This window comes from Lynx canadensis, chromosome F2 (genome assembly GCF_007474595.2).
Source record: "Lynx canadensis isolate LIC74 chromosome F2, mLynCan4.pri.v2, whole genome shotgun sequence".
NCBI classification, from domain to species: domain Eukaryota; kingdom Metazoa; phylum Chordata; class Mammalia; order Carnivora; family Felidae; genus Lynx; species Lynx canadensis.
In genome coordinates this window covers 63,505,323-63,530,786 of record NC_044320.2, presented here as the reverse complement: position 1 = coordinate 63,530,786, position 25,464 = coordinate 63,505,323, and the positions used below count along the sequence as shown (strand labels likewise).

At 40.8% G+C, this 25,464-nt stretch overlaps 1 protein-coding gene across 1 annotated transcript in view; it reads right to left on the bottom strand.

The window, feature by feature from the left end:
• Positions 1–1,748: 1,748 nt before the first annotated feature.
• SLCO5A1 (solute carrier organic anion transporter family member 5A1) overlaps positions 1,749–25,464 on the bottom strand; it is a 103,039-nt gene continuing 79,323 nt past the window's right edge. The window contains exons 6-9 of the mRNA XM_030303899.1: positions 13,592–13,751; positions 11,233–11,474; positions 8,967–9,031; positions 1,749–6,357 (exon numbers count right to left, since the gene is read on the bottom strand). Coding sequence (XP_030159759.1) covers positions 5,888–6,357; positions 8,967–9,031; positions 11,233–11,474; positions 13,592–13,751 — 937 coding nt within the window. The 3' untranslated portion in view covers positions 1,749–5,887. The remainder of the gene's footprint in view (positions 6,358–8,966; positions 9,032–11,232; positions 11,475–13,591; positions 13,752–25,464) is intronic.

Sequence of the window (25,464 nt, the reverse complement as noted above, 5' to 3'; positions counted from 1 at the left end):
ACACCTCCCCCCCACCCCCGCCCGCAATAACTCCTGTGTCTTGGGCCATTGTGACCCTTTTTGGTTCAGCTGTGCAGGAGGGGTGACTGAGTGAGAAATGGAAATCAATTGCCCTGCTTCACACCTATGGAGTGCTCAAGGCAAGGTTCTAAAAATAACCACTTTGTGCTTCAGTCCATGAGTCATACTGTTATTTCAGTAGTTCCTTTGCCTCCTTCCGCCTCTCACCCAAAAGTTTTAGATGCCTTAGAAAACTCGGCTGCCCGTCAGAAGAGACCTCCGAGACTAATTTCAATCCACACACTTTATTTTCTCTTTACTTTTTTCTTAATATTCAATGATCAAGTATTCAAGATGTTGTAAACCAAGGTTTATTAGTACATTGACAATAGATTTCATTAAACACAAGGAAAGTATACATCTTTCAAATTACCCTAAGAGGTCTCCAAATAAATACTCATTTTAAAAATCGCAAAATCAAACTCCTTTAGGCAACAACTCAAAACAGGCTTTCGTCACCAACACACTTTCACACAAAACACACACACTGAACACATGCTCCATTAGGATCCTAATGCCAGTTTATTTGACACAGTATTACATCTCCTTGAACTAAAGAGTTAGAGGCCGACCTGCCTGTTTCGTGCTTCTAAATTAACACTTGGGGTTTGGGGTAGAGGTATGTATTTTAAGAAAAATGCCCACTATAAAGTTTTATCAATTATGCTTATTTTTCGTTTCTAGATACAAAGTTTAAACTCTTTTTTGTTCACCCCTTTGGTTTAATATGTCCCTGCAACTACTTTAGTTTTCAATATCTTCTCCTCTGATTTTAACAGGTAATAGAATTCAAGAAAAAGACAACATCTTCAAAACCCATTATTAAAAACACTTTACATGAGTGTCAGTTTTTTGGGAGAAGAAATAGGAAAAGATTATCGGAAATATTTTTGCCCTCTCTCTGAAATTATTTTAAGCATCTTATTATTCTTGCTAAAAGAAATATCAAAAGCACTGAGTTTTCCGTAGAAAAGGTATTCCCCTTAACACTCTTCATTTTGCAGGGTAACGTTCACGGATTAACTGTAGTAATGAGCGTAACGAATGCTTGTGTTCTGGGAAGCTCTCTAGATTTCCAAAAGCAAAGCACATGCAGTCCCTTACCAGTGAAATACTGTAAATTCAGCGGCACATTTTGTGGTGAGCATGCATCAAATACTTTTAGCACTGAGGCATTTTTTGTTGTTTTTTTTTTTTTTTTTTTTTTTTTTTTTAATGTTGCAAAAGCAAATACCCAGGGAGGGTTTTCAACATACTTGACCCTTCGCAGAGCTGAGTAAAAATGAAGTGCTTAAAATAACCCGTTCAAACATACACAGATCTGATTCCAATGTAGCAGGAAGTCTGAGGCGGATACAGCCAGCAGCATCCTGGACTGTGAGAAAAGGAGAGAAAACAGAAAAGATAAAGTGCACAAGGCTGCTACCTTCGCGGCCAGCCATGGCACTCCCTCCCACGCCAGGAAAGTGGAAATACGAATACGTGTAAAGGCTACCTACTGGTCTGTGTAACAGAATTAGCCAACTGCCATCTAGGCAATTCTGGGATTATACAGTATTTTGGTATCTATCTGCTACTTAGAATACTCCATATGCACCTATATCAATACTTCTACTCATGTTTCTGTGCCATTTAGGATGTTTTCAGTCCACACACACGGAAAGTATACTTGGCTCTCCCCGCCCCCCAACCCCGAGTCAGGCTCTCCTGCTGCTCCTGGGCACACCCGAGAATTTCCACAAACGCTTCGGGTCCATTCAAACCACACAGCTGCTCTCTGGTGCGCTTAGGTTGATGCCAAACAGGTTCCAAAAAGAAACTTTCTGGCTCCAAGCCCACCGAAGAATGCAAGCTGGTATTGCAGACTGAGGAAGAATTTTCCTGGTAGTTGGTGAAAATGTACTTCCTCCTTCTCTGATTTCCAAGCGCATGCTCCCCGTTTGTTAGGGCAGCTACTAACGGGAACAATCCTGTCAGTTGTCTGGTGTATAACATGGAGCATTGTGTAACACTTCGTATGCATTCATTGAAAACTTTTATTAGGAAACTCAAATCCCATATTCACTAAAAATTAATGGAAATGTTAACATTCTTAAAGAGAAGGAAAAAAGAAAGAAAGAAAGAAAGCAAGCATACACTTAAAGTTCCCCAAAGTTCAGATTCAAAAATTCTGAACCACATTTCCTCATGTTTCATTTCAGAAACTCTACTGGGACTCAATGCTAACATCAACATTGGATTTGTTCTATATTAAATATGAACCATAAATAAATAAGTGAGGTATGTTGTGACAATTTTGAGTATAACACTTCGCTAAAAATCAATGTAAATTTACCTTGAAAATCTAAACATTAAATTTTGAGGTGTCCTACAGATTTTTGTTTTCTATCCTACACAAAGAAATAATAACTTCCCTACTCTTCAGGAACAGTAACACATCAAAAAATGAAATGCTTTACCTCGCTAAATTAGAGCCGCGCTTGTCTTTGTTAACCAACGCTATTGTGGGCATCATAAAACATAAGAAGCAGGTGGTGGAGACAGAAAGCTGCTTCTGAACCCTGACTTGGCCATTCTCTAGAATCCTAAACAAGTCTCTTTACCTCTCTGTGTCTCAGTTTTCATGATCTGTTTAAAAAGAAACAACAACAACACAGAATGAAAATAGTTATCTTGCAAAGTTATTAAGAGTATTAAAATAAATGATGTATATTAGGTGTCTGACAGAATTCTCTGAAATGGTCAACCCTCAACAAAAGCTAATTTGTTTCTTCTGTGCTCTCCTTCCCACCCAACCTTCGTTCTGAATGACTTCTTACTATTTTCAAGAATTAAATCCACCTACAAAGGATAAGGATTCCATACTAATGGAGAGAACTGAAAAAAAAAAATGTGCTCCAACCACCCACCCTCCCCCTGGGAGTTTCTAAATTAATAGGCTAGACTCATGGATATTATATTTGCATATTAAAGCCAAATAATACAGTAATCTACAGAGTTGATAAAAGAACAAGGTGACCTTTTTCCAAAACAGGCGATTAGAATCTAAGCTCATGGAAAGTGGGAATTAAACTTATAATAGAAGCCGTAACTATAAAGCAGCAAGCAGAGAAGAACCTCGTATCTACAATGAAATGGTGCCATTTATAAAATAGTCACGTTAGTTGATTATGCAATATTCCAAGGATGCTACCGGGATCCAAAGCATTTTGGGGACAATTCTTAATTGGTACATATTTCAAAATTTCAGTCTTCCATGATTTTCACTACTTACTCTACACTTACCAACAACACACTAATGATACACCTGCTATTTATAAGTATCACATACTTGAGGAAGTACAATATTAACATTGTGGTGTATAATTTGGGCCAATTTCTTTGAATTCTGGCCTAGTCAACCTAACAATTTCACTGAGCGGCAGATGGTAATTGGCTAAAATTGTGCCCAATAGAGAAGTGGCACCTGGTCGAGGTTGCTGAACTGGATGACTGTTCAAGGTAGAGAAAGAGGGCTCTCGAGTCGTACCCAAAGAGTCTATCACTTGTCACCTGGGAGTTCTGACAGCAGCTCCTTTTCAAAATATACTACCAAGAAGAAACAGATTCTAAGAGTGTTGGATCATACAATCTTGGCTTTAAGGAAAAAGAAAAAAAAAGTGCTACTCCCATCCAAATTCTCTCCATGTAGTTCCTTAGCAATTAGAGGAAAAGTAAGAAAACACCGCCTCTCCCCAACCTGTGTATCTTTAGCTCCAACACAAAAGGAAACTTTCCCTTCTAAAGGAGCAAAGATCTCCCACAGAGAGTAAACGGGAGCCCCGAAGCACCAGAGAGGACACTAAGTTAATCAGCAACATTCTCTGAAGACGTTCGATACACGCTATACTGACCGAAGGTTGACAGACAACAGTGCAATTCCAGGCAACTTAGGACTTAGGACTCAGCCAACGAGACTGCTCAAAGGGAAGTCCTTGTCACCCGAGACCACCGGCTCCCCCCCTTGTACACATTATTCAGTCTAAGAGTGATAACTCTGTCCACAAACTGCGTGCAACCAAGAGAACCACCTGACAATGCCGTTCTTAGGTAGAGGGGAAAACAATCTTGGCCCCAGGAACGTTCACACAACTCCACCAGCGCAGCCAAGGATGAAGGGCAAAAGCCTGAATCATGGGACAATTCTGTCAATCACTTGCCCTCCGTGGAAGAGTGTAAGCCAGCCAAGGAAATCATTTCCCAACTCAGCCCCTACATAAGCATAGGCTCCTTGGCAGAAACTGCTCACGATTATGTTGGTATTTGGACCACAGTCCCTCCTAAATCTGGATTGCCAGGATTCTTTTTCTGAGCCGCCAGATCCCAAGAGTTAACTTGCTATCAGCCCGTAGTGCTGGCAGGAAGCATCTACCTTAAGAGCCATGTAGAAAGCATTCTGTGTGGTGCCTAAGTCAAAGTGATGTGCTGAGAGGAACTGAAAAAGATGATGGGTAAGAATCCAAAGTGCATTTAGGAACAGAAAAATCTTCTCTCAGAATTGCTTCAGGAAGATTACAGGAGGAAGGAATCAAAGGGAGGCGTAAAATCATTCGAACTCTGATAAAGTATAATTCAGGATGACAGACAAGCTGATTTTAAGTAACTTCCGATCATTATTTAGGATCATACTCTGGGCCCAGGTCACCGATCGCCCTCCTCCTGTATTCAAAGTGATTTTCATATCACAGGTGTAGCTTTCCTGATTTAACTACTCAGTTTCAGGGGGCAACCATAGCAATTTTCTGTGCATAAAAAAGAAAACAGGGCAGACTTGCTGGGCTTCTGGACATATAACTAAAATGATCAGATGGGACTCAACTGTACCTTTGTGGAATTTCTTTTTCCACCTATTTTGAGTGTCAAGGTTACAGTTCTTAACTACCCTTGTGTGGGCCCGTAAGAGCCGAAAGGATTTCTGTAGCATTTTTCTTTGGAGGAGAAAGCCATCAGTTTCTCTCCTTGCGATACGTCTCGAGTTCATCTCTAGCCACATTGTTTAGCACACTAGTTTTAAAGCCCCTGGCAAAAAGAATACTGGAGTTTCTATTCAAGCTCTCAGATTTATGATCCAGCAGACTCTTTACCTTATAATGGGGCAGAGAACGTGTCTTATGGAAGAAAGTAGCAGTTCCTTTTATCACACTATGCGTATGATTCCTTTGAAGCATTTGAAAAATTCTACCTGATTTATAACTCTGCTATGGCTTAAAATGCTATTAACAGTACTTTAGGGAAAGTTTCTTGTCCTCTTCTCAAAAACGTACCTGCTTTAAGTCTCTGAAAGCAAAAGTAACATGCTGCACTTACATTTTCCCCATCAAAATTGCATAGTTGAGGCAAATTCATTTGTGCTTTGTAGCGGGACTCACAGTAGGTGTTCATATCTAAAAACCTTGATTTGTAAATGCAAAGTCATGGTCAAGCTCACCTCGGTTTGGAGTGTATGCTAATGATATGCTCCGCCATTACACTTCCCGTGATTTTGTTATAACCAGGCACCTCTCAGCCTTATACCACAACGGAACATGAGCATTAAATTAACATAGCAGAAATGGTAACAACTCTATCTAAACTCCTCCTTCTTGGAGAGAAGAGGGGGGAGAAGGCTGTCAGTCTTGTTGAGGTATCCAGCCCTCAATCAACAGTGGCTGTGTATACTGAGTTTCGTTGGTCTGAGGATCGTGTCTTTAGAGGTTAAAAAAAGAAAGAAAGAAAAGAAGGCACGGGTGTTTCTCAAGTTGCCATATTCGACTCAACCAACAAAACTAAAGTCTTCCGTTTTCAAGCTTCAGGAGGGAGGCTCCGTGGCAGTTGGGCTTTCTTCGAGCCCCAGGGCCGGGGCCGGGCTTATTGCTTCGGGGAAGGGCCCCGGGTAGGTCTGTGCTGTGCAGTGGACGCCTTTCCGCAGGCCAGTCTCTTCGCAGAAGCCCCCCTGGCTGCCGAGAGCTGGGCAGGATCTAGTCCGGGCCTCCTTGTGGGCATGGTCCGAGTGGCCCACCATCTCGCTCACGGTGCTCAGAGGGAACTCTCTCCACCTCTGCCTCTGCAACTCGTCCTCCTTGTATTTAATGGAGTACCAGGCCAGAAAAATGAAAATAAAGCCAACAAATTTGAGGCCGGCGGCCAAACCGAAATAGACGAAACGGAATGAGGTCACATTGTACTCCCAGCAAGAGCCTTGTACCCCACATTCCTGTTGCCAGAGCATGCAGGTGGTGTCAATGACTGCTCCAAAGTAAATTGGAGTAGGAATGTATGCTAGAGTTGTAGAGAAAGAGAAAAAGAACATTTAGCCTGTCTTGCAAGAGACCACCGAGTTGTAAATTAGCAACGTGCTTCTCTTCTCTAAAACCAGTGGAGCGGGGCGGTTTTCTTGTGTCTCTTGACTGTTTCAAATACGTCACATCTTACCATAATATGTTTATTATAGAAATGTTCACTAAGTCACAAATACCTTAAATCTTCCAGTTTGCAACTCAGTCAGAGCGTTACTGATTTTTAAGACCGTAAAAATGTCTATTGCTAAAAGTTCGGTTACAGAATCCTCTTAAACTTAACAATCAGATTGTCATTAAAGAAATTTAATGTTCTATTTATTTTTGAGACAGAAAGAGACAGACGAGTGGGGAAAGGGCAGAGAGAGGAGGAGACACAGAATCTGAGGCGGGCTCTGGGCTCTGAGCTGTCAGAACAGAGCCCGACACGGGGCTCGAACCCACGAACCGTGAGATCATGACCTGAGCCGACGTCGGACGCCTAACCGACTGAGCCATCCAGGCATCCTTCAGATTCTGTCATTAAATACTCAAGAGGCCATACTAAAGCCCTTTATTATCCACTAAAATTCAGTACACTTAGTTTTTATGGGTTGGACTCTCATCCTCGGGTACGGGGAGAGTAAGAGGAAAACAGTGTCCCCAGAAGTCAAAAACCACATCAAATGGCAAACTGTATAAAGGCACTTGGGGTATAGAAATAATTAAGGCATAAAATTCATCTCTGAAGCTTGTGAAACATCTATCATGAGTACAGCTTCATTGTTTGGGCCAGGAGATAGACATTTCTTTACCACCATGAGAGAGAAAGTCTACCCAGGGACACTTCCTTCACCACACAGTCTCCAAATGTTCACCTTGTAATTATCTACCCTCCTTTAAATTCCTTATTCAGAGCCACCATATTCACACTGAATTTTGTATACGTCTCCATTTTACCAACTTTGATGCAGCATTTAAACTGTTTGCAGAATTGTCATCCATAAGCTCCTCAATGGCAGAGGGCATGCCTTTTATTCTTTGTATCCCAAGGACTTATCAGGGCAGCCCGTGGATCCTCAATATGAGTTTATAAAAGGAAGTGATAGGAAGGAACAAGGGAGAAAGGGAAGAAGAAAAGAGAGAAGAAGGAAGGGAAGATGGTGAGCTAACAGCCCAGGAGGCTGCACGTGATGTATCTTTAAATATGTTGTATTCATTTAAAATGAGGTCTGATCGCTACAATTAAAATTTAACATTATTAAAATACCTAAAACTCTCTTTTTGCTTTGAAATTGGGGGAAATGGAAATTGGTTGTTGGCCCAACTATAGTTTTTCATAATCAGCAGAACTTAAGTGATGGTCAAATTATAAATTCAGTTCCAAATGCCTTCCACTTGCTACTGACGCTGTGACATCCCTCTGGCGGAGCAAAAAGGAGGAACTTTTTTTTTTTTCTTTTCCTATTTAACTGACTCTTTGCTCAACAAATTTCCTTCTTTGAAAACAAATTTATAGTTGCCCACGAGAAGTATAAGGCAAACTTCTTAACTACATCAAAGGATGTCAGAATTTCCTTTAACCAGTTGGTTTTGAAAAACGGGACCTTCAAAGTTTTATTGGTACCAAAATGCTACCCATTCAATGCAACTAGAGGCCTTTGAGGGTCACTGGAAAGTCCTTACCCTCAGACGTGGCTATCAACCACAACATAATGACAAATCGAGAGTTCCGGAGAAGATTAATGTTTCAAAGGGTCAGGGGATACCATTTTATCCTTCAAGATGGAAATTAAACATTTAAATTTTAAAAAAAACTTTTTTTTTCTTTTTTTTTTTTTTTGGTCCTGTGAACAATGATACTGATTACTGGGGGAAGTAACAGCTGAAGAAAATGACAGACTGCCACTTACAAAAGAAAAAAATATGCTTGATAATGAGGAAGTCAATTAAAAATACATTCCTTTTGATCCAGGGAGTGGGCTATTTCACACAGTATTTCCCATGCATCGTCCCAAAACACCACAGAGTGATATGGTGTTTGTCAAAATCAGGACGATATTCTTCGTGCGCCAGTGGACTCTGTGACATATGGACAGTGCTAACAAGCTTCTCTTCAATTTGGGAATCTCTCTTTGTTCTTTTCAGAATTTTTCATTTCTTTTCCTCAGAAAACTTGACAGGTATACTTTTTGCCCAGTCCAATAAAATTATTGTAAAAAAGTAAGGAATTAAAATGTTCACAAATAATATGAGTGCCATCACTTTCCTGTTAAAAAGGCATAAAGGGACAAGAACGCCAAGACCATGAGTCCATCGCAACTGCTTGGTTCAATATTTCTTACTGTTCAAAATTTTCTGGGGAATTTAGTCCGAGTTTATTATGCTCATTGTGAAAAAGAAACTGTTCTAAAGTCAGTTTTGTTCTGTTTCATCAAACGACAGAACTGAGTAGCTTCTAGTTCAAATCAGAGAGTAAAGACGACGTGCCCTATAAAATCCTAGCTACCACTAATGGTAACAAATGATTGACTTGCGATTTTTAAAGGACAGTGAGAATTTGCCATCTGTAAAGAGGAACTAAGAAGCACGTGCGGAAATTCAGGAACATACCAAGTGTTCGCAATAGAACAAACTGCATCCCCAGCGCGAAAGGTCTCTCCTCATCCTCTACCGACCTATGGTGAAGGGAAAGAAAGAAATGTTTCAAAACACTGGCCTCAAGAAAACGAACATCACATCAAGCCCGCTTAGAGCAGAGCTGGGGACCAAAGAGCTGCTGTGCCAAAATATTAATTTACTAGGATTTTTTTTTTTTTTTTTTTTTTTTTTTTTTGAGACAGAGAGGGCGAGCAGGCTGGGGAGAGAGGCAGAGGGAAAGGGAGAAAGAATCCGAAGCAGGCTCCACAATCAGCATGGGGCCCAACCCGGGGCTCAATCCCACAACCCTGGGATCACGACCTGAGCCAATATCAAGAGTCGGACGCTTAACCCACGGAGCCACCCAGGCACTCCTATTTACTAGGATTTATTAACAACAGCCAAACAAGACTGCTGATACAGCTAAATCTGTGAATAAGTTCTCCCCAGTGAAGACCCCGAAGAAACTCTGATGACCTCTGTTTCTGTGTAAATACTGGTAGAGGGCCAAAGGGTCATGGTTAAGGTACAGAAGTAGCTCTGAGCTTCCAAAACCGGTTCTGTGAAAAAACATATATAGTGTTTTATCCTATCTACTGCATTCCTTTTTTCTATTTGCTTACACTTTCCAGAGGTTAGGTGTGTAGACCGAAAGTTACTCCCATATTTTCTCAAGGAAAAGTATAGAGGAAAAAAAGTTAAAGAAAGAAATAGAGTAAAAAAAAAAAAAAAAAGGTATTAAAAAAGCAAATCAAATGTTAGAAAAAGAATGAATCCCTCCCACCACATCATTTTTTTTTCTTCCTTTCCTGAAATGTATGCTCCGAGTAATTCCCACATGGCAGGAAGATTGGAATCTATTGATTTCTAATTAGAAAAGATTAAAGGGCTCCTTTTCTGATGTGTTGGGTTAAAAGCCAGCTGGTGATCTGCCTCGTTCGAGCAATATAACATGGGCAGCCCATTTCTGGGTTATTTAACATCTCTTGCAGGACTAAAGTCCAAAGAATTAGATTATTAATGATTCATTTTGTTTTAAATGCTGAAGCACCTCATCCTTTCTGTCCCATACGCATCGACTTCTAGGTATAGCATGTCAAATTCCCAAGGACCAGTACACTTGCCATCTTTTCCCCATCTTCCTTATCGTTCCCTAGCCACTTCCCCAAAGAGGCACGCACTGCTGTTACCCCATAAGTATCTGCTGATGGAGGCAGTGAGTGAATAAACCAATGGGCCTTCCCACTGGGTGCCGTTATCTTACTGTTGAGGAATGAATTGGCTGGGAAATGTCTAACTCAGCATCCCATAGAAGAGAAGCCAAAATATGCAGAATAAGCAGCAAACAGCCCAAGGGAATGATGTCCCAGCAGGTGTGGCCACCAGGTGCCCAGCAGTGTGGGGTACTGAGGAGCCAGGGAGGAGGTGAAGGAAAAATGAGACGGGATTCCCTCTCCTCCTCACTCCTTCACTGCACTGCCTCCCCCACCCCGTCCCCCTAAACCTGCTGGGCTGTGTTCCTTCCCCATACCGTCCCCGTCCTTCTCTGCCTGCTGCAGCCTTTACTGCAAGTGCCAACACCCTGATCTGAATGTGTCCGCGTCAACATTTTGAATAGGACTTCCATTAAAGTAACGTCCGTGTTCCCTTACAAACAAAAAAAGCACAAACAGGGTATATAATAAAGCACAGCATGAACAACTGAGAAGACACATCTCCCAGTCTGTCCTCAACTCCCAAACTGTATATGCTAGTAAAACTCATGAAATCAGCATTTTGAACTGCAGGCCCAGCATGAACTGTCACTGACCGCGGAGGTACTAACTATCTACAAGGTTGGAGATAGTATTCTTTGCCATAGGCGAGATTTAGCAACTTCACCAAATGACTTCCTGCCCCCGCTGGAGTCAGGCTTCTTGTGGCTAACATGGTGACAGCTTTCAGCTCCTGAAACTTGAACCTTATCGGGCACAGACTGTAGGAAGAAAAGACACTCACAAGAAGTTTCACCAAACTACAGGAATAAAGAACGTTCTGGGGTACGAAATGTTGCAACCTTCCTCTCCTTTCCTAACCTGGGTAAACACTTCCTTAAGTTCAACAAGCAAACGTCTGAATGCTTTCCTGCACAATCTACCTTTGCTTTCCGCTCCGCTTTACCACACCAGTCCAGTCTGGAACGTGTATTCTGGCAAATTCAGAGCGTACAACCCACCTGGGAGCCAAGTGCGGTTCTCACCTGAGTGTTACTATGATGGCTGATGGCTGGGCACATGCTGTGATGAAGGTGACTATGAAAAGGAAAATTAAGAACGGGATAAGGGTATTGCAGGCCCGTTTACACTTCCCGGACACAGCATAGCCGTTCTCGTTGAGATAGGTTTTGACAATAACGACGCGAAGCTGACTGCGCTGGCCCACTGTGGGCGGGGTGATCACCTGCCGGCTTTGGACACACGTGCATTCTGTGTAATTCCTTATCTGAGGGATAACAAAGATCGACTGTAAGCCAACAAAAGCATAGGAAAATCAAGACAAGGTTAAAAGCTCTAAAATAACTCTCGTATTTAAATATGCATCATATTTAATTGAAAATACATCCTCATTGGGGCACCTGGGTGGCTCAGTAGGTTGAGCATCTGACTTTGGCTCAGGTCATGATCTTATGGTTCATGGGTTCGAGCCCCGCATCGGGGTCTGTGCTGACAGCTCAGAGCCTGGAGCCAGCTTCGGATTCTGTGTCTCCCTCTCTCTCTGCCCCTCCCCTGCTTGCGCTCTGTCTCTCAAAAATAAGTAAACATTAAAAAAAGTTAAAAAAAAAATTGGAAGAAGAAGAAGAAGAAGAAGAAGAAGAAGAAGAAGAAGAAAGAAAATGCATCCTCATTGCTAACAGTAAATATCCAAAGCGTGCATCTAACAATGTCTGCTGGTCAAACTGTTTTAACCTAAACCTTTATTAGGAGCTTTCGACACTCAGTTCTATAGTATTCACATTCCATATGCTCATTTTTGGTCACAATTATATGCTACTTCAACTGCTGTTTAATTCGTGGACTCCCTGATTGGAGAAGCCCCCCGAACACAACCAAGCCTTATGTTTATTTATGCCCACCAGAGCACCTAGCATAAGCCAGAACACTGCGTAGGACCCAAAGTAAATATTTGTTACATAAAGGCAGAGATTTCATGATGCGATAGTGATGACTTCAGGGCCAGGACCAGTGAACATACCACCGGCTGTTTCATTTGAAACCAGCTAATTCAAGGAACTAAAAAGCCATTTCAAGTAGGGGCACCTGAGTGGCTCAGTCGGTTAAGCATCCGACTTCGGCTCAGGTCATAATCTCACGGTTCGTGAGTTCAAGTCCTGCACCCTGCATCGGGCTCTGTGCTGACAGCTCAGAGCCTGGAGCCTGCTTCAGATTCTGTGTCTCCCTCTCTCCCTACCCCTCCCCTGCTCACATTCTGCCTGTCTCTCTCAAAAACAAATAAACATTAAAAAAAATTCTTTTAAACCCATTTCAAATAAAAACAGCCAATTAATCTTTCTGCCTATTATGTTGTTTTCACCGTGCCACATAAGCTGAACTCACTGCCATTGTCACCTCTCAGCCACTTAGAAAAGCAGTAGCAACAAATATGAGGATGGGGCACCGTTTGGCCCTCTGTGCTCTGGGGACTGCTGGCCTCTTTTTAAGAATAAGGACTGTGCATTAGAGGACTCACTCGCTCACTCCCAGGACTTAGCCACCGAGAACACTTCTCATTGTCTCTTTCAACTTGGTTACACACTGGAGCTCACCAATTATATACTGGGGAGCCAGCCACAGGATTTCTCAATTTATCACTCTGGCTTAAAACTCCGAAATCAAATCTGATGATCCCAAAACATACAGTCAATAGTATAATCCCTTAACACCTACACAGTACAGGCAAATGCACCTTAACCTTTTTGATTAAAGCAGCCTCCTACAATCCGTTCTTAAGCAAAGAATGAAACCAGGCTCAGTAAGGAACTGAGTAGAATATGAAAACCTCCCACAGTATTACAGCCTATTTATAATTCACGGGGAAGGGAATTCTCAAAATAGCCTATTCTTGAACTGACAGAAATATCTTTACTCTGAATGTTAAAAAAAAAAAAAAAAAAAGTTTGAACTGATAAGTCTATGAAAAATCCATCACGCATCTTCACAGACTCTGATCAGGGAAGGTGCTCTCCTGTCCTCTTCTATGGGCACAAAATGTGGTCATCTTGACCTTCAAATGCATCACAAGGGCCCTGGCTGAGTAATAAATGGGAAGCCCAGCATTCATCCTTATCATGTTTCACTGAGTTGGCATAGAATGTAAAGTGGGAGAGGGCTGATATGAAACCAAGTCACTACACCCACATGTTCCAATCGTCCTTGGGAAAAAAAAAAATGATAGCATTGCATAATTTTCATTCCTCTGGGTTTTTGTCAGGAAGTATTTTGGAGGTTATTTGAAGTTTCTTGAAAAGAGGGACCAAAGCCACGTGTTAGCATATGAGTCCTAACACATCCCTGTCACAGGATGTTGGATTAACAGTACAGGAACTTGGGAAATATACTCACCCCAGTGCTAAGATTACCGCTGTTAACACAGCCAGCCAGACAAGGGTTAAAGTATGTAATTCCATCTGATCCACAGACTGGCTCATACTCGTGTATTTTACAACCACAATTAACATTGCAGCTTCCTGTCAGGTTCCTGTGAGGCATGGTGAGAGAAGGTCTAGAGAGAAAAAAGCAGGTCATGAGCAACATTTACTAAAATGTTATAAAGAAAAAATTCTCAACGTTAAGTAATTTGTCCATTTTAGAGAAGCTAGTTCCCATAAATCAAAGCTATAATACCGGAAATAGCCACCCTCGATAATTATTATGACTTTGAAACAAAGCATGAAGAAAAATGTTTCAATCTTCTGGGGCTGTAAATTCATTATCTTTGTATCAAATTATCTATCTTGCCTCAATTCTACCTTCCATCTTGGATCTTGGTGCTACAGATCTGGGCTCAGCAGTTCTAACCCTTGTTTAACTACTCACTTATTGTAGACACGAAGCTCTACGTTTTAACAAATCCAGACCTCAATTTCTTTAACTCTGTGCCAGATCAACAACATCACTAGGAGGGCGCAAACACAAAATGCATCCATCGGGGTTGTCGACGCAGATCGCTTTGACCAAAAACTTTAATTGTTCTGGAATAAATTATCTAAGAAAGACATGGGACTCTAGAAAATGAATCGGAAGTGATTTCCAAAGAAGATCAGGAATCCTATCACTAGTTTGATTCACACAGTCAGAGAAGAACGATTCAGTCCTTCCTTCAGGATGCCCAGATGTGGATTCACGGTCAACGTGGTGGGTTTTCTCGTAGACTATGATGTCTGATTCAAAGAAACGATACAATATGAAAAGCTCTGATACAATCAATTCAGGCAACAAATATAAAAAGGAAAAAAAAAAAAGGCAAGTCAGGATATAGGGTTGGGGAGAGAAATAGAAAGAAATGCTTTGGAAGAGCAGAGGCAGGTACCCAGGAGGGGCTCATGGAAGAATGAAAGGGGCAATGAAAGGGGCTCTGTAGTGCTTATACTCAACAACAACCTCTTTCCTTGGCTTCTCTGAGACCAATTTTTTAAATATTTATTTATTTATTTATTTATTTATTTATTTATTTATTTATTTATTTTGAAGGGGGAGGGGCAGAGAGAGAGGGAGAGAGAGAATCCCATGCAGGGCTCTATCCCATGACCCAAAATCACGACATGAACCAATATCAAGAGTCGGATGCTTAACCGACTAAGCCACCCCGGTGCCCCGTGACCACCATTTTCTGTTACTGATGAAATACTGTTCCTAAAGCAACATGAGTTAGAAATAGCAGATCCAGGGGCGCCTGGGTGGCTCAGTTGGTTAAGCGTCCGACTTTGACTCAGGTCATGATCTCACAGTTTGTGAGTTCGAGCCCCGCCTCGGGGTCTGTGCCGACAGCTCAGAGCCTGGAGCCTGCTTTGGATTATCTCCCTCTCTTTCTGCCCCTCCCCCGCTTGTACTCTGTCTCTCTCTGTCTCTCTCTCTCTCCCTCAGAAATAAAATAAACATTAAAAAATTAAAAAAAAAAGAAATAGCAGATCTATATCATTCATCCATCCATCTATTCATCATCCATCCATTCAACAAATATTTTGGAATGTCTGCTTAATGCTAGAACTTACCTTTAATGCCTATGTTGACTACCTACCCCTCCAGTAGCATAGCCCACGCCAACTATATGTGTTAATCTATAGACATAAGGCATTATTTGTTCAAAGGGCTCTTTCCTGTGTCCTCTTTCACACTTTGATAACTGAGTCCTCAAATTTTAAAGGAAGGAACAAATTCATGGCAGTATTTAAACCTTATCAAGAAACTCTTCTAAAGAGGCAAATGTAAAATAAACTCTGTTCTTCATTTATGTCATTCCACAGAAGAAATTTGGTCACAAGACTCTGACAATTATGTCCACAAACTCGTGGATTCCTATCATTTTGTTGTATATTTCAGGAAATGCAGTCCTAGGCCAGTAATGCTCCTGAGGGGCAATTTTGTTTCCTAGGCAACAGTTTTGTTTGTCATAACTACAGGAGTGCTACTGGTATCCAGTGGGCAGAGACCAGGGAAGCTTCTAAACATCCTACAATACACAGAACAACACCCCTTACACACACACACACACACACACACACACACACACACACAGTAACAAATTAACCTGCCCAAGTCTTAGTAGTCCTGAGGGTGACGGTGAGAAAGCCCATTCTAGACCTCTTACTACATTCCACAGACAATGACATAGATGTCCAGGGAGGTCAAATGATTCACTATAACGCTAATTAGTGCCATTTAACTGGTACATCTGAAAACTGCTCTGTACCTTGCCACTGTCTTCACTAGTTCCTCAAGAGCGACATTTCAAGCCATGACCCGATAAAAGGGTTTTTATATGTTTGCATGCATAAGTCACTAAAAACAACAGGCTTCAAATCCATACAATATAATTACTACTATTGTTATTTAGAAGTTACAAAGAATTTCTTATGAAGATCACGATTCATATTCATTTATGAGCACCACAGATTCCAAACACCTCTCTTTTATGGGTATGTCCACTCAAGAGAAAGGAAGCTAGGGGTGCCTGGGTGGCTCAGTCTGTTAAGCATCCAACTGTTGATTTCGGCTCAGGTCACAATCTCACGGTTTACGAGCTCCAGTCCTGCATCAGGCTCCGTGCTGGGTGTGGAACCTGCTTAAGATTCTCTCTCTCCCTCTCCCTCTGTACCCTCCTCTCACCCGAGAACTAAAAGAGAGAAAAATGAATCTAGAGAGAATATAAACAGATGCTTAAAACCCCCTGATGACAGGAAGCACAAGCTTTCCTAAGTTCCAGAAACAGAGGCACATTCCTAGGTCACCACTGGGTATGTTTGCTTTTCTCATGAGAACACGGTGTCTGAAACAAAGAAATGATACAATAAAGCTCTCAGAAAATGAAGACAGGCAACAAAAATAAATAGCAGTGAAAAGAAGTGGGTATTCACAAAAAAGTCACTGGGGAAAAGGCGACAGTGGCACAAAAAAGGGAAAGATACCAACATGGTTAATGCTTTACACTGCGCTCATTTTAAAAATAAAATAAAATAAATTTTAGGAATAATAATGTCTTGCTTGACACTCACTTTTCAGAAAACAGGCTGGATTGTAATAATGGCATAAGCGTGTAAGCCTGAATAGTACTAAGCACCACTCACCGGCCTGCAGTGAGCCCATCGTGGGAGTACTAAACGTACAGGCTACAGTGTACCACGTCCACGTTGTGCGAAGGGACTGTGCGTCCCCTTCCAATGAACTAAAGCATTTCTGACAAGTTAGCTTTGCAGATCAGGCTCATGCTAGCTCTGAATCAATGTAAGTGTTAATTCCAAGTGAAGAAAAAGGCCTCACTAACAAACGGACTAACAAATAACCGTTTGGTCCAAGTTGCAAGCCTGAGAGTCACACCTGATATCTTATCACAAAAATGGCAGAGGGGCGCCTGGGTGGCTCAGTCGGTTAAGCGTCCGACTTCAGCTCAGGTCACGATCTCACGGTCCGTGAATTCGAGCCCCGCGTCGGGCTCTGGGCTGATGGCTCAGAGCCTGGAGCCTGCTTCCTATTCTGTGTCTCCCTCTCTCTCTGACCCTCCCCCATTCATGCTCTGTCTCTGTCTCAAAAGTAAAATAAACGTTAAAAAAAAAATTAAAAAAAAAATAAAATAAAATAAAAAAATAAAAATGGCAGAATTCTAGAACTAGAGAGATGGGATCAGTCTCTGAGATTATCTAGTACAGTTTGCGGATCTTAAAAAATAAGAAACTATAAAAAGTGCAATGATGTGTTCCATAATCACTGAGGCTTCGAGAAAACCAGCCACAGGGAGACTAAATGAACAAAAAAGGAAAAAAAGAACAAGCTTGCTGCCTAATGTTTTTTAAATAAATTGCTTAAGGATCAATATTTATTTAAAATAATATACAATAATAAAACAGATTATGGTTTAACATAGGTAATAACATCCACCATGGGGCTAGCACAGCTGGGTAAATAAGAAGACAGTTGTTCTCAAATCTCTCTCTGTCTCTGTCTCTGTCTCTCTCTCTGTCTCTCTCTCACACACACACACACACACACACACACACACACACACACCCCACAGAGTATGTCAAATTATGCCACCCCAAGACCTAAGAATACTTGGACTTCCCCATCTGACATATTTCTACAGGTCCCCATAAATCAAAAAGGAACTCCCCAACCATCCTTCTGCCTCCTCTTAAGTGGCTCTCTATTAAGAAATACGAAAAGAGGGAATCCATGCTTCTTATGCCCAAGTCACATGGATTAAAAGAATATGATTAACATAGCAGGTACCTTTTTAGGAAAAAATACCAATCACCTAGAAAAAAGTGATATCTCTCTCAAGTCACTATATATTCAAGTCTAACTGAATTCAAGAAGACTTCAATTAGAATGTGTTTTTTTTTATTCCACTTAAATTCTTGGCTTCATATTAAAATGCTTCCCTGGCTGTATAGAGCTATGCAACTTCAGGTTTATAGTGATTATTGTTATAATCATAATCATCGTTATCATTTAAAACTAAATGAGTAAAGAGCCCAATTTTTACCCCAGGAATTGTGCACTGAAATCTCTATATAAATTACCTCATTTATTCCTCACAAGAATTAAAGTTGTTATGACTGTGCCTTCATCTTTTAGATGAGGAAATTGAGAGGATAGATACTGTCAAAGTTCACAAGAATCAAAGATGGGTTTAAACCCAGTTATCTCTGTGTCCGTGGCCTACACCCTGAAACCCCTATACTTGGCGGGCAGCTTTCCGTAACTGTCCGTATTTTCACTTTCTCTAGCATGAGTCTTCCAGGCACCTCATCCCATTTCCTTCCTCTTCACCTCATGCAGCTTTTCTGGCACTCACCTTTCACCGTGACTGAGCATTAGAGTCAGAAGGAGCAGGTTCAATTCCATACCTACAGCTCACAAGTGCTGTGAACCAATCTAAAGAGATTTCACACTTGTGAAACAGAGATCATAATGTCTCTATCACGTGGCTGATGAGAGGATTAGGTGAGTAAATGCACAGCCAGTGTCCAGCATTGTTCCTCGAACATAACAGGCACTAAGATACTGGTGTGTGGTCTTTATCTACACATGAAAGAAGTATAAATGAATTAAAGTAATACAATCACAAGCACAATAGGCCTTCAATGACGTTTTTCTTTTCAAAAAGGAGTAAGTCAGGGCGCCTGGGTGGCTCAGTCGGTTAAGCGTCAGACTTCGGCTCAGGTCATGATCTCACGGGCTGTGAGTTCGAGCCCCACGTCGGGCTCTGTGCTGACAGCTCAGAGCCTGGAGACTGTTTCAGATTCTGTGTCTCCCTCTCTCTGACCCTCCCCCGTTCATGCTCTGTCTCTCTCCGTCTCAAAAATAAGTAAACGTTTAAAAAAAGTAAAAATAAATAAATAAATAAAGGAGTAAGTCATTTTCGAAGTTACTCCTACAGATGATTTGGGAAAAAGAACTAAACTGGGATCTAGTTTCAGGCCTACCGTTTTGTAGCCATATGACCTGGGGCCAAATCTAAGTCTATGGCTATTAATGCCCCTCCTGCCTGTATGAGGAGAGCAAGTGTAACCAAGGAATCATACATTACATAATATAGGTAATAGAACAGGTTTACTAGAGGACTACATTCATGAAAGTTATAATTACTATTTCCAATCATGATTTTTATTGTTAAAGTTTCCTTGAGCTTTGTAGTCAACAAATAAATTCGCACCAGTTTTAACTTGAAATTTATATATAATGACCTACAACTTATACAAACCATCTCTTTGGTTTGAGCCCCAATGGGGGGCTCCATGTGGGGCTCAAACTCACAACCTCAAGATCAAGAGTCACATGATCCACCAACTGAGCCAGCCAGGTACTAAACCATCTTTTTAAATCCAGAATTACTTTAAAAAAAAAAAGAAAAGAAAAGAAAAGAAAAAAAAGAAAAAAGGGGCGCCTGGGTGGCCCAGTCAGTTGAGCGTCCGGTTTCGGCTCAGGTCATGTTCTCATGGTCTGTGAGTTCGAGCCCCGTGTCGAGCTCTGTGCTGACAGCTCGAAGCCTGGAGCCTGCTTCGGATTCTGTATCTCCGTCTCTCTGCCCCTCCCCCACTCACGTTCTGTCTCTCTCCCTCAAAAATAAATAAACATAAAAAAAATTTTTTTAAAAATAAATAAATCCAGAATTACTTTTTAAAACGTATTATTGAAGTGTAGTTGACATACAATGTTATACTAGTTTCAGGTGTACAATATATTGACTTCACAACTTTATACATTATTCAGTGCTCACCATGGTAAGTGTAGTCTTACCATCTGTCACCTTACAATGGTTATAACAGTATTATTGACTATATTCCCTGTGCTGTACTTTTCATCTCCATGACTTACTTAATTTATAGCTGGAAGTTTGTACCTCTTAATCTCCTTCATCTATTACATAGTTTTTGAAACACCTTTATTTATTACTAAAGTAATACATACTCTTTGTACAAAATTTGGACAATACAAAAAGACTGAAAAATTAAACTCACACGTAATTCTACCACCCAGAAATATCCACCATATTATGCTTTTAGTCTATCACTTTCTGGTCTTTTTTTCAATATGCATATACAATAACATTGATAACATATTGTTACCAAGATTTTGTATGGTTCTATTTTTTCTGCTAGCATTAAATGATGAACGTTTCTTATTGACTATGCTAATATGACATTATAAAATGGTAAATTTGGTCGTGGGTTTATTAATATTCATAGGTATTTTTGAAATAAAAAGGCTTATTATATTTAAATAGGTATTCCATAGTTTTATAGATTTCATGTTATTTGTTTAGATCTCTGTTACAAAGTTTAAAACTCATTGGAAGGAAAATTTGCTTATATTTAGTATCTCCTTGGTACTCTCAAAGTGAAGCAAAGCAAATTTTGTTTGTATCTCCCAAACAGAGCCAAGAATAGATCAAATCATATACATATAGCTAGACATGAATTGTAAGCCTATGAATTAAAGTAGCTAGGATAATCCATAGACACACATACCTAAGATCTTTTAAGTAAATTATTTGTCCTCTACTTTTCAGGAATTTCTCTGAAAATTATTAATGTCTATAACAAATAAAAGATCTTGAATGTCACCAAAAGATTTAAACAATGGGAGAAAACTTCAGTAGGTTAAGCTGAAGACACAGATGAGGAGATGAATGGTTTCATTAGAGAATTTAGAAGTGATGTGGCCAGAAATGATAGCCACGCAGAGGGCTGGTAATAGAGTATCAAATACACCCTGCGGCAGGGGAAGAAGTGGTGACAAAGAGAATGACATGAATTGGGAAAAGTTTCAGAGAAGGTAGGAATTAGCAGGCTGTATTCAATTTCCATAGTTTCAGTACGTTGGGTCAATAAAACTATACTGAGAGAGGCCACTTCAGGGAAAATTCCCAACCTCTGAGATTTTGAACTTGGTTGAACCTGGTGGACCACTCCATCCAAGTCACTGCCGAACACAGAAAACTGAGAAAATGATTCCCCCTCACAGCTCAAGAAATCACCCCTGGAAACATTCTGGTGCAGTAAGTCAAGTCACAAAACCAGAGGATGATATAATAGATCTTAGTGTTGAGTTCAAAGAGATGACACTTGATAAATGAAAGATAATAAAGCTAGCATTATGAAATGATTTATCAAGACCCAGTACTATTGAACAATTCTGTACATGGGAATCAGATCTAACCCCTTTTTAAAAATTACTTTTCAAGAAGAAGTGGCAAAGAGGAAAGAACTCACATTATGTAGTGTGTTTATATAAAGTGTTATTTAAGCCACTGTGTTCACAGTAAATCCTGACTCTTATGGCAACGAGATGATTACGGCATACCTGTGTGAAACACAGACACAGAGGGGAAGCAAAACACATTTCCTAATTAAAACTGCAGGGACATAGTGGGTGCTGGGAATGTAATTACTTGGGTTGGAAATGGGCCAGGATATTCAACTGGAGCACTAGCATCTTTCATAATGAAAAATCATCCAATTCTCAAGTCTGAATTTTTTCTTATTTTAGTATATTGTGGCTGGAACACTTAACATGAGCTCGTGCTCTCTTGCCAAACATTAAGTGTATTACACAGTATAGTTGACTATAGGTACAATGATGTACAGCAGATCTCTAGAGCCCGATTGACTGACACTTGATGCCCATTGATTGGCAACTCCCCATCTCCCACTTCCTCAAGCCATCGTTCCACCTCTGATTCCATGAATTTAATATTTTAGCTATCTCATATAAATGGAATCAGTCAGTATTTGTCATTCTGTAACTGGCTTATTTCACTTAGCATGATGTCTTCGGGGCTCATTCATTGTGTCACATACTGCAAAATTTCTTTCTTTTTTAAGGCTGAGTAGTCTTCCATTGTATGTATATGCCACATTCTCTTTATCCATCCATCTGTTGATGGACACTTAGGTTGTTTCCACACCTTGGCTATGAAATCTGAATTTTCTAGGGGAACCACCAGTAACATGTCAGGTTCATTCTGCAAAAAGACTGTGACTCCATTTTGGCTCAACAGGAAAAGTTCATCTTTCTAAAACATCTCAACCCCGTATAAGGCATTGAGGTACCTCTTGAGCATTTGATACAAATTCAAAGATGGATCAGTTATCAGGTCCTTTAATATAAGAAGATTCATCCTGCTGGTGAACCTGGGGCTTTACTTACAGGCTTTAATAAATGGAGGTAGCTCATAGGTTGTGCTTGCTTCTTTGTGCTTTTTTCTTCTTTTGGAACTTTTTATTTTATTTATTTTTTTAATTTTTTTTAACATTTATTTTTTTTTTGAGAGACAGAGAGAGACAGAGCATGGGCAGAGGAGGGCAGAGAAAGGGAGGGGGAGACACAGAATCTGAAGCAGGCTCCAGGCTCCGAGCTGTCAGCACAGAGTCTGATGTGGGGCTCGAACTCACGAACTGGGAGATCATGACCTAAGCCGAGGTCGGATGCTCAACCAACTGAGCCACGCAGGCGCCCCTTCTTTCAGAACATTTTAATAATTAAAAGCATTGCATTCAGAATCAGAGAAACCTGGGTTCAAATTCTAGTTCTATCATTTTCTGTGACTGAGCAAGTTATTCAATCTTTCTGAGCTTCTTTCTTAAATTTCAAATGAGAAAAAATGCCATTAAATAGTTATCAATTGCTTAGCATGTATGGGTTTTATCCTATTTCATCTTTCTATAATTCTAAGAGATTGGTACTGTTATTGATGCAGCTTAATGATGAGGAAACTGACGCACAGAGAGATTAAGGAATTTGCAAAGTATTTTATTCAATCCTCAGGGCAATTCAGCAACATAGTATCTATCAGCATCTTCACCTTGAAGGTGTGGAAACCAAACACAGAAAGGTTGAAGAATCTCCCCATCCTTACATGGCTAGTATGTGGCAAGGCTGGGGTGAAATTCTAGGCTGGTTAACTTGAGAGCCTCTGAGCTACAGCACTGTGTAGACACAGCTTTATGCCTGTAACCCAGCTGTATGAAAAAAATGAAGAAACAATGCGCCACTGACAGAAACAGATACAATCTCTCCAGCTCTCTTCCTAAGGAGGTGGTGAGTATGCTTCAGTGTTTCCCTACATGAAATAAAGCAGCAACTGACCGTGGTGCTTGGAAAGAACAAACTCTGAAATAGATAATCTGGGTTTCATTTGGTTCTGCTCCTTGTTAACTGAGGACTTTGGGCAAATCACTTCATCTGTAAGCCCAGTTTCTTTAATTAAAACATGCAGGTAATAGTACACACAGTAGAGTGGTGTTGCAAGCATGATATATAAAAGATATACACGAGCAAGTGCCTATCACCAGACCCGAATCAAACAGACACTGAACAAAGACTCCTCTCTTCACTGCCACTCCCTTCATCTCTCTATTGGAATTAAAGGAGAAAAAAAAAAGTCCCACATGCAAGCCTCAAAATCACGCAGAACAGCTTTTACTTAACAGGCCAAGCCAGATCGATAAGCAGGTTGTACACTGCACAAGAGCACCCAGCCAAAGGAGTAAGGAGAGACTGAAATGTAGTCCACACCCTGCTTGGAGAAAGGACCCTCTTACTCTTCACACAAACATAACTGCTGTTCTTAAAGTGCCCAGCCTAGGGGTGCCCGGGTGGCTCAGTCGGTTAAGTGTCCAACTTCGGCTCAGGTCATGCATGATCTTGCAGTCTGTGAGTTCAAGCCCCACATCGGGCTCTGAGCTGTCATGAGCCCAGCATTGGGTTCTGTGCTGATAGCTCAGAACCTGAAGCCTGTTTTGAATTCTGTGTCTCCCTCTCTCTCTCTCTCTGCTCATCCCCTGCCTGCCCATGCTCGTGCTCGCTCTCTCTCTCTCTCTGTCTCTCAAAAAAAAAAGTGCCAAGCCTTTGCAGCTGCACCCCCCCAAAAGTGTTTACACTAATTCAATTTTAGACTACCTTCCTAGAAGTATTTGGGAAGCCAGACGAATTCTCCAAGGAAACTGGGTTTTTATGTTGCTAATTTATGAACTTGGATGAAGTCAGGCTGCAACTACTGGAATGAATGGAAACCTGAAGTAGCCTCCAGCATGCCTTACCGAGTTTTTCTCTGTTGGATACAATTGAATGAGAAGAAGTGTACCATAAATCATGGAATTGGGTAATTAAGATGCTTATTTTCATCAAGTTCTTAAAAGTTCAACATCACTAGATGAATAACATCCCTACACAGACATAGATGCCAGACATTCATTCATCTTGTAAAGAAGAAAAGGCAGTTGCTTTGTATGATCTAGAAGGGAAAGGAGAAGAGACAAGAAACTGACTTTTTCAACGTATACTAAGTGCTGGACTCCGTGGTAGGAAATATGAGAAAACTTCCCTAATACAGTCCTCAAAATCAAAACTACAAACACAAAATATTGGAAAGCTTCAAACTGGAGACTGAGGACGGAGGAAAGAGACACTGGCTTCCCATTTTTTAACCCGTCTGCAGTATTTTGTTTTTTCAACCACATGTGTTTTATGTAATTACATTTGTAACCAGATTTGACTGACATTATCACCAATTTTACCATGAGGAAACCAAAACTCAATATTAGCTTTTTTTTTTTTTCTTTCCCAAGGTCACACAGTTAGAAACTTGATGGCTCTGGTACTTTTCTTTGAAAATAACACCATCTTTGACAAAGGAGTTTGAGGGGAGAGGGGAGAGAAGGCCAAGAAGTTCATTGTTGGGACCCCTGTTTTCTCACTAACACAGAATCTGGGATGTCCAACAAGAAAAACAAGATGAGAGTAAGACAAAATACTTGAAGAAAAGAATTTTAAAAAATGCAACCATGCTGGGGCACAGGAAAGGAAGCTGAGTAGGGCCAAGGAAATGGATTGCTCAGCAAAGACGAGGGCCTGCTAAGATTGGAACTCATAAATTTGTAATGGGGCCAATCAGCACAATTATGTAATTTTTGCCCATAGTGCTGGAGAGTCCAGAGTCCGTTGATTCAGGATTGGCAAGACTGATGTGGTGCTAAGCAAGGGCTTTAAATTCTTGAGGGGACCTGCAGTTTGAAAGCAAGTAAGATGGCAGGCGGGGGTGTGTGTGTGTGTGTGTGTGTGTGTGTGTGTCCCCACCCCACCTCTGAGAATGCACTTAAAATTAAAGCGAGCAAAATTAAAAGGAATAATGCCAGCAAAGAGGAATGGAAAGACTAACACCAAACTTCATGAAAAGAGCAAAGTGGATACGCATAATACGCATATTATGAGCAGAT